This window comes from Sander lucioperca, chromosome 13, assembly GCF_008315115.2.
Source record: "Sander lucioperca isolate FBNREF2018 chromosome 13, SLUC_FBN_1.2, whole genome shotgun sequence".
NCBI classification, from domain to species: domain Eukaryota; kingdom Metazoa; phylum Chordata; class Actinopteri; order Perciformes; family Percidae; genus Sander; species Sander lucioperca.
In genome coordinates this window covers 34,775,627-34,791,955 of record NC_050185.1, presented here as the reverse complement: position 1 = coordinate 34,791,955, position 16,329 = coordinate 34,775,627, and the positions used below count along the sequence as shown (strand labels likewise).

General features: G+C 42.7%; 1 protein-coding gene and 1 long non-coding RNA gene across 5 annotated transcripts in view; both read right to left on the bottom strand.

The window, feature by feature from the left end:
* Positions 1-671: 671 nt before the first annotated feature.
* LOC116065627 lies at positions 672-3,630 on the bottom strand. Its single transcript, XR_004108773.2, has 2 exons — positions 1,971-3,630; positions 672-1,492 (listed from the first exon to the last, which is right to left on the bottom strand). It is a non-coding gene; the product is annotated as an uncharacterized LOC116065627 (long non-coding RNA).
* Positions 3,631-6,609: 2,979 nt separating this feature from the next.
* Positions 6,610-16,329, bottom strand: part of LOC116065626 (arrestin red cell) — a 43,765-nt gene continuing 34,045 nt past the window's right edge. The window contains exons 14-17 of one of the 4 annotated variants that reach the window (XM_035990872.1): positions 15,820-15,843; positions 10,533-10,609; positions 8,978-9,032; positions 6,610-7,696 (exon numbers count right to left, since the gene is read on the bottom strand). In XM_035990872.1, the coding sequence (XP_035846765.1) occupies positions 7,606-7,696; positions 8,978-9,032; positions 10,533-10,609; positions 15,820-15,843 (247 nt within the window). In that variant the 3' untranslated portion in view covers positions 6,610-7,605. The remainder of the gene's footprint in view (positions 7,697-8,977; positions 9,033-10,532; positions 10,610-15,819; positions 15,844-16,329) is intronic. The other 3 variants (XM_035990873.1, XM_031321162.2, XM_031321163.2) reach the window with 3 other exon arrangements.

The window sequence follows — 16,329 nt, the reverse complement described above, 5'->3', positions numbered from 1 at the left end:
ATTCATAGTATGTCAAAAAAAGTCACAGTATAGTATGTCGAAAAAATTCATAGTATAGTATTTAAAAAAAAAAAGTCATGAAAAAGTCATAAAAATTCATAGTATAGAATGTCGAAGTCAAAAAAGTCATAGTATAGTATGTCAAAAAAATTCATAGTATAGAATGTCGAAAAAAGTCATAAAAAGTCATAGTATAGTATGTCGAAAAAATTCATAGTATAGAATGTCGAAAAAATTCATAGTATAGAATGTCGAAAAAAGTCATAGTATAGTATGTCGAAAAAAGTCATAGTATAGTATGTTGAAAAAAGTCAAAAAAGTCATAGTATAGTATGTCGAAAAAGTTGAAAAAGTCACAGTATAGTTTGTCGAAAAAGTTGAAAAAAAGTCATAGTATGTTAAAAAAATTCATAAAAATTCATAATATAGTATGTATGTATAGTATAGTATGTTGAAAAAAGTCATACAAATTCATAGTATGTCAAAAAAAGTCATAGTATAGTATGTCGAAAAAAGTCATAAAAAAGTCATAGTATAGTATGTAAAAAAAGCCATGAAAATGTCATAGTATAGTATGTCGAAAAAAGTCATAAAAAGTTGAACCTGCTGCTTGTTACAATACAATAATTTACAAGCTGTTTAAAAAAAAGCGGTTTGTGTTACCTAAACACCCAAAAACACAACCTTTAATCCAGTTTAATCCGGTTTAATCTCGGATGTCTTTTTACCCCCAAAACACCAAATTCAGTCAAACATTTGAGATGAAGGGAAACATTCAGAAGCAGCACACGACATCAGGATTTGTTAGTTCATTTTACCTTTAATAATAAAAAGAAAACTAAAATAAAAATCTCAAAATAAAAAATACATGGCAAAACAATAGACTCTTAAATGATTGAGGATAATCATGGTCGCAATGATGATACAGTAGAAGGAATAATAATAATAATAGTCACCATAATAATAATAATAATAATAATCAGAAGCATAATAATCATAATTCTCTCTTTTCTGGTGTTCGTCCCACCAGAAGAAATCACTTCCTGTTTTATAGACATTATGGTAAGCATCGCACAGGCCGGGGTGTGGCACTTGTCAAAATATTTTCACACTTAGCAAAGTTACCCCACATATGCACGACAAAATAAGGACACAATCACAGCTCGTACGATTCACAGCACTGCTTGGAACAAAAAAAAAAAAAAATTAAAAAATAATTAAAAACATGCTGTGTTGGTTTCTTCTTCCCTTCTGGGTCGCAGCTTCAAATGACGGAGGAAGGGAGGGAAATATTGGCCATTTTGAAATAAAAAAATAAAATAAAAAATGTGTGTGGCCTAGTGTAAAAAAAACAAACATTGTTCTTCTTTGTCTCCTGAAAATAAAAACAAACGGTAACACTTTATTGGAGGTATCTACATAAGAGTGACATGACACCGTCATGAACACATGAACCCTAACCCAACCCTCCTGGCTGGCTCGCCAATTCGAACTAACCGAACCCTAAAGGCTCTTTTACACTGGACGCAGCCCAGCTGGTGCGTGCAAATGTGACGTCATGGGATCGCCGTGACTATTTATACCTGCGCTGGTGCTCGCGACACTAGTTGCAGTCTTCTCCTGAACAGCGGTGGCGCTAATGAGCAAAGCCTACGGACGTAGCTCTTTCTACGGACTAGAAGAAGAAAAAGGTAAACAACGGCAGAACTGGCAGCAGCGTTGACGTCAATGCTTCGATTTGATTCGATGACCTACTTGGTGGGATCAAGCCTTTCATTCACCATAAATAACTCATCTTAACCCAGTAAGTTTACAAGAGAGACTTGCAGTCACTATGAGAGTCCTGGCATCCGGTTGTCGGCGAACCCGTTCAGAAAAAAAATAAATAAATCGGGCGCACCGGCAGGATATTAGGTCATTTTGACGTCACGATGGCGCGCGCCACCTTGGATGCGTCTAGTATAATTCACGTTTAACTCTAACCCAACCCTTCTGGCTGGCTCGCCAATTTGAACTAACCTAACCCTAACCGAATGGCACATCCTAAAAGAAGCGTTGTCATACACGTTTATGACACGTTAATGACAGTGTCATGTCACTCTTATGTAGATACCTTCAAGTAAAGTGTAACCAATTAAGAACGTATTGGTTTGTGTGAAGCCTTGAAAACAAACAAAAAATGGCCAAGCGAAAAAGAACATTGTTGTTCTTTGCCTCCTGAAAATAAAAACAAACAATAACGTCTGCAGTTCTCTGGGATTGTTTCGGCCAATGAAAGTGCAGTGCTTCTGTGTCGTCTGAAATGTTGATCTGTGCAGTTTTTATGTGTGTGTGGGGGGGGGAGAGCGAGAGGGAGGGCGGGGGAAGAATAACTTTAATTTTATGATATGATGGTCTTCAAACTACTTTCATGTGTTTTTTTTAAGAATGAACACAGAGGAACAGATCCAGTAGAGGAGAATAAACGCTGCTGAAGTTCAGAGTTTGAACGATGAAAATAGAATAAAATAAAAACGTGGACGGCGCTCGAGGAGGAGGATCACGCGGAGGAGTTGAAGAGAAACGCTGCTGCCGTTTCATTCGATCACATCTCTCGCTTACAGGTTTTCATTGGCTGTTAGGTTTTCATGGCACTTTTTTATATAATTTGGCCAATTTCTTTTTCAAAGTTTCTACATCACAACATTTGAGTTTCTTTCAAGCAAACTGCCCAAAAATAACAGATTGTTCCATACAATGCTCTTTGTAGGTAAAATCAAAAATCAGATCACTACTTTAATTGAATTTGGGGGGTTTTATTCAATTTTATAGCATTTGCTAAAAGAATGAAATTGTTTTTAAAGGCCCTGGACCCCCACACAGGTGTTCAAGGTGCTGACACACCAACCCGATTATCGGCCGTTGGACAGTCTGGCGAAGTCAGTGACTCGAGTCTGTTCGGTGTGTTCCGTGCCGTCGTCCGTTGGAGGAGCCGTCGGCGTTCATTTTGGCCGACCTGACATGCTCAGTCGGTCTCATTATATGACATTGCATGTGTGTGTATATGCATAAAACTGCACGTGTGATATTACGAGACATCGGCAAGTTCGATCGACTCAATCTCAACTTGCTGCTGGTGACGTTACCTTTCAAAATAAAACTTCCTGCTTTACAAACTGCTGAAAATTGGTCGTACTCTGAACTAACGATGCAGGTCAGTTAGGGAGGAATTTCACACAATGTTTAGCATTTAAAATCCGATTTTGTTTTATTTAGTGGAAGAAAATCCTGTCATTCAAGAAATACTACACATTACTCTCTTGAAATTTAACTCATTCAGACATCAGAACTGTGAATCATCTGGAATATAAGAAGTTACTTACATGGTGACTTTATGGAACAGAGATAAACAACAAACACTTAACCCTCATGTTGTTCTCAGGTCAAATTTGACCCATTTTCAAAAAGTTTCTTTATCAGAAATTTGGGGTTCTTTCAACCACATTTTCAAAAGAAATAATGTGGATGGTTCCCTACAACGCTCCTCACAAGTTGTATTCAATTTCCTAGCATTTGAAATTTTTTTTTTTTAAATAAAAGAACATTGAAAAGTCACAAAAATGTCCGGAAAAGCTTCAAAAATGTGAGGAAAACAACCACACAAAAACGTCAAAAGGTGCAGAAAAAAATGTTGGGAAAAAGTGTCAAAAAAGACGCCAAAAATGTTGAAAAAAAATGTAAAAATTTTGACCCAGAGAAACAAAAAGTTGCACGGTCGACGGGAAGACAACATGAGGGTTAACGTGATTTCCCCCCCCCTCCCCCCCACTTTTTAAAAAATTACTCTGGCAACTTACTGCGATTTAAAACACCTACAAATTGTATTTTTTAGCCACAATAAATCACACAAAAAAATGAAAACATTTCCTCTAATTGGCAACGGGGAGATATAGAAGGCACGACGCAGCTTACAGTAGTCACTGATCCTACAAAAACAAACGCTGAACATATTTTAAAGGTGCAGTAGGTAAGACTTATAAAACTACGAAAAAAATGCATTCATTCTGCCTTGTGGGGGGAGGGGCTTAGGAGACCGTTTTGGGCTTTAGTGGAAAGGGGGAAAGAGACTGAGAAGTTGTCGATGTTCAAAAGTCCTGGATCTTCCCAATCTTACCTACGGCACCTTTAAGTACATTTGCTGAAAGTGCATTCAGGGGAATTGTGGCGAGAAATTAGCACATTAATAATAAACAGAAACAGCAGCATTTCTCTTCAACAACGGTTTAAGGTGACGGTTTAAAGCAGGCGGGGGTCGAGTCACGGAGCGTTTCCGCTGTGAGAGATTTAGATTTTAATTCAGTTAAACCGTGGGAACACACTCAACTGTTCAATTAGTTTTAAACTACTTTACAACTCAAAGATCCTGGCGCAAGAAATCTACTTTTACGCTTTAAAAAACAGACCAAATAAACAGAAACCAGATCAGTTTACACCAGCCGAAGAAACGCGCTGACTCAATGTCAAACTCAGGTCTAAAGTTCGGATTCGGGATTAAAAAAAAACATTCCAGCGTCGTCAGAGTTAGTGCTCATTCGTTAGCCGTCTACAAGAAAGTAGGCGGTGTGAAAACATCAACATGGAAACCTTAAAACGTGGGTATGTGTCTCCCAAAACGACAGATATGACCGTTCTATTTAACATAACGGACACAGTCTTAAACGTACTTAGATTTGAATAGACCACATATTTTGCAAAGTGAAAAGATTTTTTTAAAGACCTATATTTGGAATATTTTCAGCGCTGTACTTTGCTCTTCGAAAGCCCCGGGGAACGGAAGCTAGAGCTTAGATCTGGCCCCAAAAAAATCAAGCCTGACCCAACCCGAGCACGTGCACGTTGTGTCCGAGACCGGCCCGGCCCGGCACATTAACTGTGATTATGAGCCCGAGCCCGATTTAAACCAGACACTTTTTTAATACGTGGGCCGTTATAACTGACGTTCTCAACTACAATTCAGAGTTGTTTGAACTCAACGCATTTCTCCGTGAGGGATGGCTTCGCCCTCATGCTTGGAGAAGTAACAAAAGAGGACGTTGAAGGCTGAATATCATCTTTTCTGCCACGGCGAGCCTGCTTCATGTGTCTGTTCATCATCCAAGTCCCCGTTTGATTTGCTGTCATAGGTGAGCAGCGTGCCGCACTTAGCCTAACGCACTCGACCAAGCCGACACATATGTTGTTACTGCCCACGACTTGTTTAAATGGTTCCATACCTCCGACTTTCCTCCACACTTACTCAAAAGGTAATTCTCCTGTTTTTCTTTACATCCTCAAGCTCCACGTTGCACTTAAGCTCCACCATACAGCCCAGCAGGCCTGGTGTGATGCTCCACCATACAGCCCAGCAGGCCTGGTGTGATGCTCCACCATACAGCCCAGCAGGCCTGGTGTGATGCTCCACCATACAGCCCAGCAGGCCTGGTGTGATGCTCCACCATACAGCCCAGCAGGCCTGGTGTGATGCTCCACCATACGGCCCAGCAGGCCTGGTGTGATGCTCCACCGTACAGCCCAGCAGGCCCAGTGTGATGTGTGCGAGAGGAGGAGACTCCGCGCATGACACGTGTTGCATTTTGTAACTGTAGTCCAACTTGTGTAACTTTTTGGACACATTTGTTACGTTGGCCTAAATATAGCCTATATAGATAATATTTCTGATTATGGCATAGCTTTATCCCCACCCAATTAGGCTAATAAAGTAATGATAAAAAAAAAAAAAAAAAACACAAATCAGTCGGCGAAAGTAAAATAACGGCCGGGCTCGGGTCAGGCAGAGAATCTAAACTAACGGAAGCCACCAGACTCCTTTGACAAAATCAGTGATTTTACCTCGCAGAACACGGGAGTTGCTGCTCTACCCACTGCCTCCAAGGTTAGTTAGTTAGTGTTATTGAATGACTTTGGTGAATCTAAAACTAGCCGTTTAAAACACCAAAGTCACAGAATAACACTAACTAACTAACCTCGGAGGCAGCGGTAGAGCAGGAACTCCCGTGTTCTGCGAGGTAAAATCACTGGTTTTGTCAAAGGAGTCTGGTGGCTTCCGTTCCCCGGGGCTGTCTAAGAGCAAAGTACAGCGCTGAAAATATTTTTAATGGTTTTGTCAAAGGAGTCTGGTGGCGTTGAAGAAAGCAGAGATAACGGCTTCAGTTCCCCGTGTCGTAACAGGCTGTCTGACAGCAAGGTACAGCGCTGAAAATATTCTAAATATAGCGTCCACTTAAACTGATATAGATGGTTTTAGGAGTCTAAAATGAATTAGCTAACATTGCTTAGCTTCTGTGTCCTGCCTGCTTCTCTCATTTCAATAAACCTGAACTGTCCCTTTAAGTCTTGAACTTTCCAAAGTGACCTGATGCTCCCTATATTAAAGATTTTTTTATTTTTTTATTTAAGTCAACAAATGCACAATTTCCCAACATTTTGCTAAAAATTACAGAAATTACTGAAGCTCTCTTTATAAAATTGCAGTTTTAGGTCTATTTGTGGGATTTGTTATTGAAAGGATTTTAAGATTTTTTTTTAGGAATCCAGATCATTTATATAAAGTCCCACAACTCTTCCAGATCAGGTCTAGTTTTCAAAAAAATATAGCTAAATATTTGTTTTTAAAGTTTAAAACGTGTTCAGTAGGAACCAATGGATTCAGAGCTTGAGAGACTGACAGGAAGTCAGACAGAATTGAGAGACGGACTAACATGTTTTTGGGGTTTTATCGACTTGTCATGACATCTGATGACAGAGAGAAAAATACTGAACACAAACTAACAGATTCTTAAATTCAGAAAAGATGAAAAATTGTTGTAAATAAATAGGAAACTCAGTCAACGCTGGAACGGTTCTTTCAAAATAAAACAAGAAAGTGCAGCTGACAAAACAAAGGGTTCAGTGTGATGAGAGTGGATGCTGGTGAAGTGTGTGTGTGCGCACATGTGTGTGTGTGTGTGCACGTGCTTGTGTGTGTGTGTGTGTGCACGTGCATATGTGTGTGTGTGTGTCCTCCCCTCGCAGCCAGGATGTAAAAAGCATCTACGGTATTTTACTTGAAGAAAAGCGTTGATCGCCACTGAACACGGATCTCAAACTGCTCGTAGAAGATTATCTTTTTTTCTATGTTTCAAATATATATTCTGTTTGTACAAGACGGTGATCGTCGCCGCGGGAAACAGTCGACGTTCAAAAAACAATTTCAAAGTAAAAGCTCAAAGACGAGCGATGCAGCGTCCTACACATCTTATGTTTTTCGATCGGCACCGCTAACATCTGTCCTGCAGCTGCTAAACATTTGGAGTTTTTTTTTTCCAACCTTCAGCAAAAAAGAGAAACGGAGACAGACAGATGGAGAAGAAGACGGCGGCGATAAAAATGGTGACGGCAAGACGAAAATGGCTGAAGCAAAAAGAGGAAGAACACCACCGAGCCTCCATCCAAACATGCCCTCATCCACCCCCTCTGCCGGGGAATGTAACTTCAAGAGAGTGTGAGTGTGTGTGTGTGTGTGTGTGTGTGTGTGTGTGTGTGTGTGTGTGGGGTTTCGAAGCGAGCGTATGAAGGGTTGGCGAGCTCCTAGCAGTCCTCGTCTTTGTCGTCCACGGCGCCTTTGAGCCTGAGGCGGGCGAAGTCCTCGAAGACGAAGTCGTCGTCCTGGGAAATGCTGCTAAAAGGACGAAGAGAGAGTTCCTATTAATTAACTGGTCCATTTAAAACGTCATTGAGTGTGTGACTGTGTGTGTGTGTGTGTGTGTGTGTGTGTGTGTGTGTGTGTGTGTGTGTGTGTGTGTGTATATATATATATATACATACATACATACATACATACATACATACATACACACACACATATATATATATATACATACATACACACACACACACACACACACACACACACAGCCTCAGTGATGGGTGCAAACATACACAAACAAACAAGGAAATAGACACAAAAAATACAGATATATATATATATATATATATATATATATATATATATATATATATATATATATATATAGATATATAGATATATATATATATATATTAGAGGTGGAACGGTACATGTATTCGTATTGAACCGAAACGGTACGGGCGTCTCAGTTTGGTTCATGAATTTACACGGAGAATACACGGTATAAAAATAAATAAATCTTGCGTGCAAATGAATTAATGTAATGTGGAACTACTGTTACATACGCGTTTCTTAGGGACACCTAATCTGTCGAGTCGGTCCCTTCTTATATAGCCTAACTGTCTATGGTCGGTCCAGTGAGTCCACACGAAGCAAACTAGTCCCTTCCATATACAACCAAACACGGATGTACTGTAGCTGGATCCCTTCTCGCCTCGACCACAAATGGTTTCCAGGCCCATTTGCTTCGCTGTTTGCTCTGCTGTTAGCTCCGCTGTTTGCTGCTAGCTCCGCTGTTTGCTGCTAGCTTCGCTGTTTGCTGCTAGCTCCGCTGTTTGCTGCTAGCTCCGCTGTTAGCGTGTGAAGCTAACGCCACAATTCGCCAACTGCTCTGTGTAAGAAGCTGCTCTTTTAACACCCCTGCTCTGTGCATTCACATATGAGAGCAGCGCTTGTCTCCCATAGCACACTAGCCTACTAGCTGATTGTCTTATTTTGTTTACAAGTTCCAGATGGAGTCTAGAGAAGATGTGGGGTAGCCTACTTATTATTTACTGTTTACATCTTACTTTATACACTCAGGCTGTTGCAGCTAGCTCAGGGGACAGACTGGAGGACACTAGGTGGTACAGCCTGAGACATGCACAATAACGAAAATTGCCTTCTGCATTTTTGTTATGCTTTTCCCTCCATTGTACCGAACCGAACCGTGATGGCTGAACCGAGGTATGAACCGAACCGTGACTTCAGTGTACCGTTCCACCCCTAATATATATATATATATACACACTCAACAGAAGACTCCAGACTCACTTCGTGTCGAATTCTATCAAATTGGTGTCGATGGGGGGGTCCATCTCTGGCACGGCTGCAACACACACAAACACACACACTGTTAGCGTGTCACACCGTTGTTTCCATGGAAACGGATTCTCGTCTCCACGGAAATTCAGTGCGTGATAAAGAAGGGAAAGAGTGGGTGGGAAAAGGCCGGAGCTGTGTGCATTCTCAGGATACATTTACATTGCTACGTTTGGGTTTAAAAAGGAATATGTTCTGCTAGGTTTCTCAAGAAATACGAGCGAAATCATGAACAAATGAGGCATTTTGTGCACGTTACGAGCAGAAAAACACCAGAGCAGGGGGAATGAGAGGGGGAAACACCAGAGCAGGGGGAATGAGAGTGGGACACGCCAGAGCAGGGGGGAATGAGAGTGGGAAATGCCAGAGCAGGGGGAATGAGAGTGGGAAATGCCAGAGCAGGGGGAATGAGAGGGGGAAACGCCAGAGCAGAGGGAATGAGAGGGGGGAAACGCCAAAGCAGGGGGAATGAGAGGGGGAAACACCAGAGCAGGGGGAATGAGAGGGGGAAACGCCAAAGCAGGGGGAATGAGAGGGGGAAACGCCAAAGCAGGGGGAATGAGAGTGGGACACGCCAGAGCAGGGGGGAATGAGAGGGGGAAATGCCAGAGCAGGGGGAATGAGAGGGGGAAACGCCAGAGCAGAGGGAATGAGAGGGGGGAAACGCCAAAGCAGGGGGAATGAGAGGGGGAAACACCAGAGCAGGGGGAATGAGAGGGGGAAACGCCAAAGCAGGGGGAATGAGAGGGGGAAACGCCAAAGCAGGGGGAATGAGAGGGGGGAACGCCAGAGCAGGGGGAATGAGAGGAGGAAACGCCAAAGCAGGGGGAATGAGAGTGGGACACGCCAGAGCAGGGGGAATGAGAGGGGGGAACGCCAGAGCAGGGGGAATGAGAGGAGGAAATGCCAAAGCAGGGGGAATGAGAGGGGGAAACGCCAGAGCAGGGGGAATGAGAGGGGGAGACGCCAGAGCAGGGGGAATGAGAGTGGGACACGCCAGAGCAGGGGGAATGAGAGGGGGAAACGCCAGAGCAGGGGGAATGAGACGAGGGAACGCCAGAGCAGGGGGAATGAGAGGGGGAAACGCCAGAGCAGGGGGAATGAGAGGGGGAAACGCCAGAGCAGGGGGAATGAGAGGGGGGAACACCAGAGCAGGGGGAATGAGAGGAGGAAATGCCAAAGCAGGGGGAATGAGAGGGGGAGACGCCAGAGCAGGGGGAATGAGAGTGGGACACGCCAGAGCAGGGGGAATGAGAGGGGGAAACGCCAGAGCAGGGGGAATGAGAGGGGGAGACGCCAGAGCAGGGGGAATGAGAGGAGGAAACGCCAGAGCAGGGGGAATGAGAGGGGGGAACACCAGAGCAGGGGGAATGAGAGGGGGAAGTGTAGCCTTAATGTCAGGAAGTATCTGTTGGTTAAATGTCGACCCTGTTCACCTGTAGCGTCTTTAAAATGTCCGACCTTTACGTCCCGTATCGGTAACGTAGTTTTTGTGTCGGTAACTCACCGGACTGTGGGCGGGACAGCGGTGGCTCCACCGGTTTAGGATGCATTAGGATGAAGGGCAGCTCCACCGAAACGTCTCTGAAAAACAAAAACAAACACACGCACAGACACGCGTCACTTCGTTACCGCTCAGTCCACTTCCTGGTTTTAAATCAACACACCAATTATATGTAGTTTCGGATAAAATCTGCTCTGAGGACACGCGGCAACAGGAAGTGATCTCACAGTGGCCGACTGATGTTTGATTTGATCAACATTTTAAGAGAGAAATAGGCCGTGCAGTTGCTGAATCTGTCTTCATTTCAGATCAACAAAGGTCAGTTTAAAAGATTTTCGGCTCTAGTCACGCTCATTCCTGACTGAGCATGTCAAATCGGCCAAAATGAAGGCCGACGGCACGGAAAACAGACTCGAGTCATCTTCTCTTGTTAGCAGCAGGGTTAAAAACACCAGATGAAACAAATAAGGACGATTTGAGGATTAAACCAAAGTTTGGTCTTTGAGTATTTATTTACATTTGCAAATGCAGAGAAAACAGTTTCACAGGTACTCATGGCACATCTGAAAGGGTCTTCTGACCAGCTGAGCAAAACATACATCTATATTAGGGCTGTCAAAATAACGCGTTAATTTCGATTAATTAATCTGTTTCCATTCCATATTGACGTTTGACCCGGAGCCGTTCTAGCCACCGTTGGACTGTAAAATGAAGGAGGGAGACGAGAATGTTCTGCCTGGATCATTAACTGGAACATTTACTTGTAAAAATCTTCTTCCTGCCAACCCTGGCTACCGAAATCTGGAGCCACTGATATGTCTGCTCTTCTCTCTGGTCCTCTGAAGACGATACAGGCAACACAAACACCGCTGCACGGGACGCTAGTTAACACTATACTCAACAGCAGCTAACGTTAGCCTACCGCTAGCTAGTTAACACTATACTCAACAGCAGCTAACGTTAGCCTACCGCTAGCTAGTTAACACTATACTCAACAGCAGCTAACGTTAGCCTACTGCTAGCTAGTTAACACTATACTCAACAGCAGCTAACGTTAGCCTACCACTAGCTAGTTAACACTATACTCAACAGCAGCCTACCGCTAGCTAGTTAACACTATACTCGACAGCAGCTAACGTTATCCTACCGCTAGCTAGTTAACACTATACTCGACAGCAGCTAATGTTAGCCTACCACTAGCTAGTTAACACTATACTCAACAGCGGCTAACGTTAGCCTACTGCTAGCTAGTTAACACTATACTCAACAGCAGCTAACGTTAGCCTACCACTAGCTAGTTAACACTATACTCAACAGCAGCCTACCGCTAGCTAGTTAACACTATACTCGACAGCAGCTAACGTTATCCTACCGCTAGCTAGTTAACACTATACTCGACAGCAGCTAATGTTAGCCTACCGCTAGCTAGTTAACACTATACTCCACAGCAGCTAATGTTAGCCTACCGCTAGCTAGTTAACACTATACTCCACAGCAGCTAATGTTAGCCTACCGCTAGCTAGTTAACACTATACTCGACAGCAGCTAACGTTAGCCTACCGCTAGCTAGTTGCCGAATTAAACACGGTTACAATGCTGACAGCTAACGCTGAACGGTGTAAAGTTTGACTGTGTTTTACTGTAGAGGATTCAACAGCGGGATGTAACAATCTGCAGTTGCCGAGCTGCCGTCGGAAAAACAACACAGACGGTGCGTTCAATGAAACTGGTAAACTACAGCCTCGTGGTGCATTTGAAGTTATTGTAAATGTCCTTTTCCCATCTGGTTGTTGTTTTTGTCGCTCAACAGCAATTTACTAGTGAAATAAGTTATTGTTATACATTATTATTAAATCATTTAATTTTGACCATATGGCCTTAGCAATAAACAAGCCGTTCTTTAATGTCACCAACTGTTGTTTAGTACCCTTTGTTTTCTTTTTCTTTTTTACTTTCTTAAAAAGTATCGGTTCAGGCACCGTTAACTATGTATGCGATTAATTTCGATTAATTATTACAGAGTCTGTAATTAATTTTTTTAATCGATTGACAGCCCTAATCTATATAGTAAAAACTCCCTTAAACCACCCCCCTCCAGGATAAGTCTAGCAGCTACGCAGATGAAAAAAACACAAACAGTCACAATGACTTTACAACCTTTCCCCTCTGTTCCTGCTCCCTACTTAGCCTAAACATCTGTTAAAGCAGGACACAGAAGGAGACACAGTTCAAAATGTTATGGCCCTTCTTCACCCTTATCTAAATAAAGGAGAGACTGAGTTCTGAAAACAGAAAATAGCTTTCATAAATAATAACTTCACCTAGGCTCAAGGTTTTATGATGCCAGTTGCTTCTTCCCTTGGAGTCTCTAAGTCTATAAACACAACTAAGAATATATGACAATCTTGCAGAATATTAAACTTATCATGTTAAAATAAAATGTCCCACTACAGTAACAACAACTTACAAAAAAACAACTTTCTCCTCCACACTGTCACGTGTGACAACCACACATAATTACGTAAATTATATTTAATATTTAATCCTTGTCTCCTATATAGTGCACTGCATTTTTTTTTAATGACGGTATTGAAACTGATACCATTGCTATTTTTAAGACCCTGCAGTATACCGTATTACTGCCCAACCCTACTATAAATTAAATAAAAAAACCCCAAAATTCATTAAAGTAGTGATCTGATTTTTGATTTTACCTACAAAGAGCGTTGTATGGAACAATCTGTTATTTTTGGGCAATTTGCTTGAAAGAAACCCAAATGTTGTGATGCAGAAAATTGGCCAAATACAGTGAGGAAAATAAGTATTTGAACAACCTGCTATTTGCAAGTTCTCCCACTTAGAAATCATGGAGGGGTCTGAAATTGTCATCGTAGGTGCATGTCCACTGTGAGAGACATAATCTAAAAAAAAAAAAAATCCAGAATCACAATGTATGATTTTTTAACTATTTATTGTATGATACAGCTGCAAAAAAGTATTTGAACACCTGAGAAAATCAATGTTAATATTTGGTACAGTAGCCTTTGTTTGCAGTTACAGAGGTCAAACGTTTCCTGTAGTTTTTTACCAGGTTTGCACACACTGCAGGAGGATTTTGGCCCACTCCTCCACACAGATCTTCTCTAGATCAGTCAGGTTTCTGGGCTGTCGCTGAGAAACACGGAGTTTGAGCTCCCTCCAAAGATTCTCTATTGGGTTCAGGTCTGGAGACTGGCTAGGCCACGCCAGAACCTTGATATGCTTCTTACAGAGCCACTCCTTGGTTATCCTGGCTGTGTGCTTCGGGTCATTGTCATGTTGGAAGACCCAGCCTCGACCCATCTTCAATGCTCTAACTGAGGGAAGGAGGTTGTTCCCCAAAATCTCGCAATACATGGCCCGGTCATCCTCTCCTTAATACAGTGCAGTCGCCCTGTCCCATGTGCAGAAAAACACCCCCAAAGCATGATGCTACCACCCCCATGCTTCACAGTAGGGATGGTGTTCTTGGGATGGTACTCATCATTCTTCTTCCTCCAAACACGGTTAGTGGAATTATGACCAAAAAGTTCTATTTTGGTCTCATCTGACCACATGACTTTCTCCCATGACTCCTCTGGATCATCCAAATGGTCATTGGCAAACTTAAGACGGGCCTTGACATGTGCTGGTTTAAGCAGGGGAACCGTCCGTGCCGTGCATGATTTCAAACCATGACGTCTTAGTGTATTACCAACAGTAACCTTGGAAACGGTGGTTCCAGCTCTTTTCAGGTCATTGACCAGCTCCTCCCGTGTAGTTCTGGGCTGATTTCTCACCTTTCTTAGGATCATTGAGACCCCACGAGGTGAGATCTTGCATGGAGCCCCAGTCCGAGGGAGATTGACAGTCATGTTTAGCTTCTTCCATTTTCTAATGATTGCTCCAACAGTGGACCTTTTTTCACCAAGCTGCTTGGCAATTTCCCCGTAGCCCTTTCCAGCCTTGTGGAGGTGTACAATTTAGTCTCTAGTGTCTTTGGACAGCTCTTTGGTCTTGGCCATGTTAGTAGTTGGATTCTTACTGATGTATGGGGTGGACAGGTGTCTTTATGCAGCTAACGACCTCAAACAGGTGCATCTAATTTAGGATAATAAATGGAGTGGAGGTGGACATTTTAAAGGCAGACTAACAGGTCTTTGAGGGTCAGAATTCTAGCTGATAGACAGGTGTTCAAATACTTATTTGCAGCTGTATCATACAAAATAAATAGTTAAAAAATCATATATTGTGATTTCGGATTTTTTTTTTTTTAGATTATGTCTCTCACAGTGGACATGCACCTACGATGACATTTCAGACCCCTCCATGATTTCTAAGTGGGAGAACTTACAAAATAGCAGGTTGTTCAAAAACTTATTTTCCTCACTGTATATAAAAAAAATGCCGTGAAAACCTAACAGCCAATGAAAACCTGTAATCGAGAGATGTGATTCTCCTCGAGTCCGGTGTGTAGCTCCTTAAGAACTAAAAATTCAGTGCCTGACTTTTTTTTTTCCCCCAGAAGCATCGCTGCACGGGACGCTACGTTACCGTTAGCTAGCAGCTAAAGAAGGATTAGGATTAAACCCAATGGTAAAATGCTGACAGCTAACGTTAAGCGGTGTAAAGTGTGACTGTATTTCCCCTGTAGAGGATCCAACAGCGGACGTTAAGCAGTGTGCAGCTGCCGTTGTCGGAAAACACAGACGGTGCGTTCACTTGAAACTCGCCAGCCTTGTGGGCATTCAAAGTTATTGTAAAATACCCTTAATTGCGTTGACTTCGGGTCACATTGACCCATTTAAAAAATTTTTTAAAGTTTTATATCAGAAAATATGGGACGTAGAAATAAGCACTGGAAATGTGTAGAAGAAAATTAAAAAGTTGGAAAAAGCAAAAACAAATTGTGAAAAAAAGGCGTTTTTTCAAGGTAGAAGGGAAGACAACACAAGGGTTCAGTCTTAACCTACTGCTTCTTTAAAGTTAGAGATAAACTGGATTAATGTAAGTTTAAAATAGTTTTAAAGCCAGTTTCAACAACATAATTTGCTTTAATGAAGATAAACTGGATTCATGTGAGTTTAAACTAGTTTAAAGCCAGTTCAAACCGGTTTAAAACCAGTTTAAACTGGTTTAAAGCCACATGAATTGCTTTAAATGAGACGTAAACTAGTTTTAAATCAGAGCAGATGTGTTTTCATTAAACCGGTTTATGTTTTAATGATTCAGATCAGAGGAAATGAGCACTGAGGCTGTCGGTCACATTTACCTGTCCAAACATGCCTCCAGCAGCCTGCAGGGGGGGGGACACAGAGGGGGGGAGGAGGGAGAAAGGTAGCGAGGTAGGCAGGGAGGAAGGGAGGGAGGGAGGAACGGAGGGAGGGAGGAAGGGAGAAAGGGAGGGAAGTAGGTAGGGAGGGAGGGAGGAATGGAGGTAGGAAGAGGGAGGGAGGGATGGAGGAACAGAGGGAGGGAAGTAGGTAGGAGGGAGGAATGGAGGTAGGAAGGGAGGGAGGGAGGGAGGGATGGAGGAACGGAGGGAGGGAAGTAGGTTTGGAGGGAGGGAAGGAGGAATGGAGGTAGGAAGGGAGGGAGGGAGGAATGGAGGGAAGAAGGAATGGAGGGAAGGAGGGAGGGAGGAAGGAACGAAGGAAGGGAGGGATGGAGGAACGGAGGGAGGGAGGAATGGAGGTAGGAAGGAGGGAGGGAGGATGCAGGAACAGAGGGAGGAGGGAGAGAAGTAGGTAGGGAGGGAGGATGGAGGTAGGAAGGGAGGGAG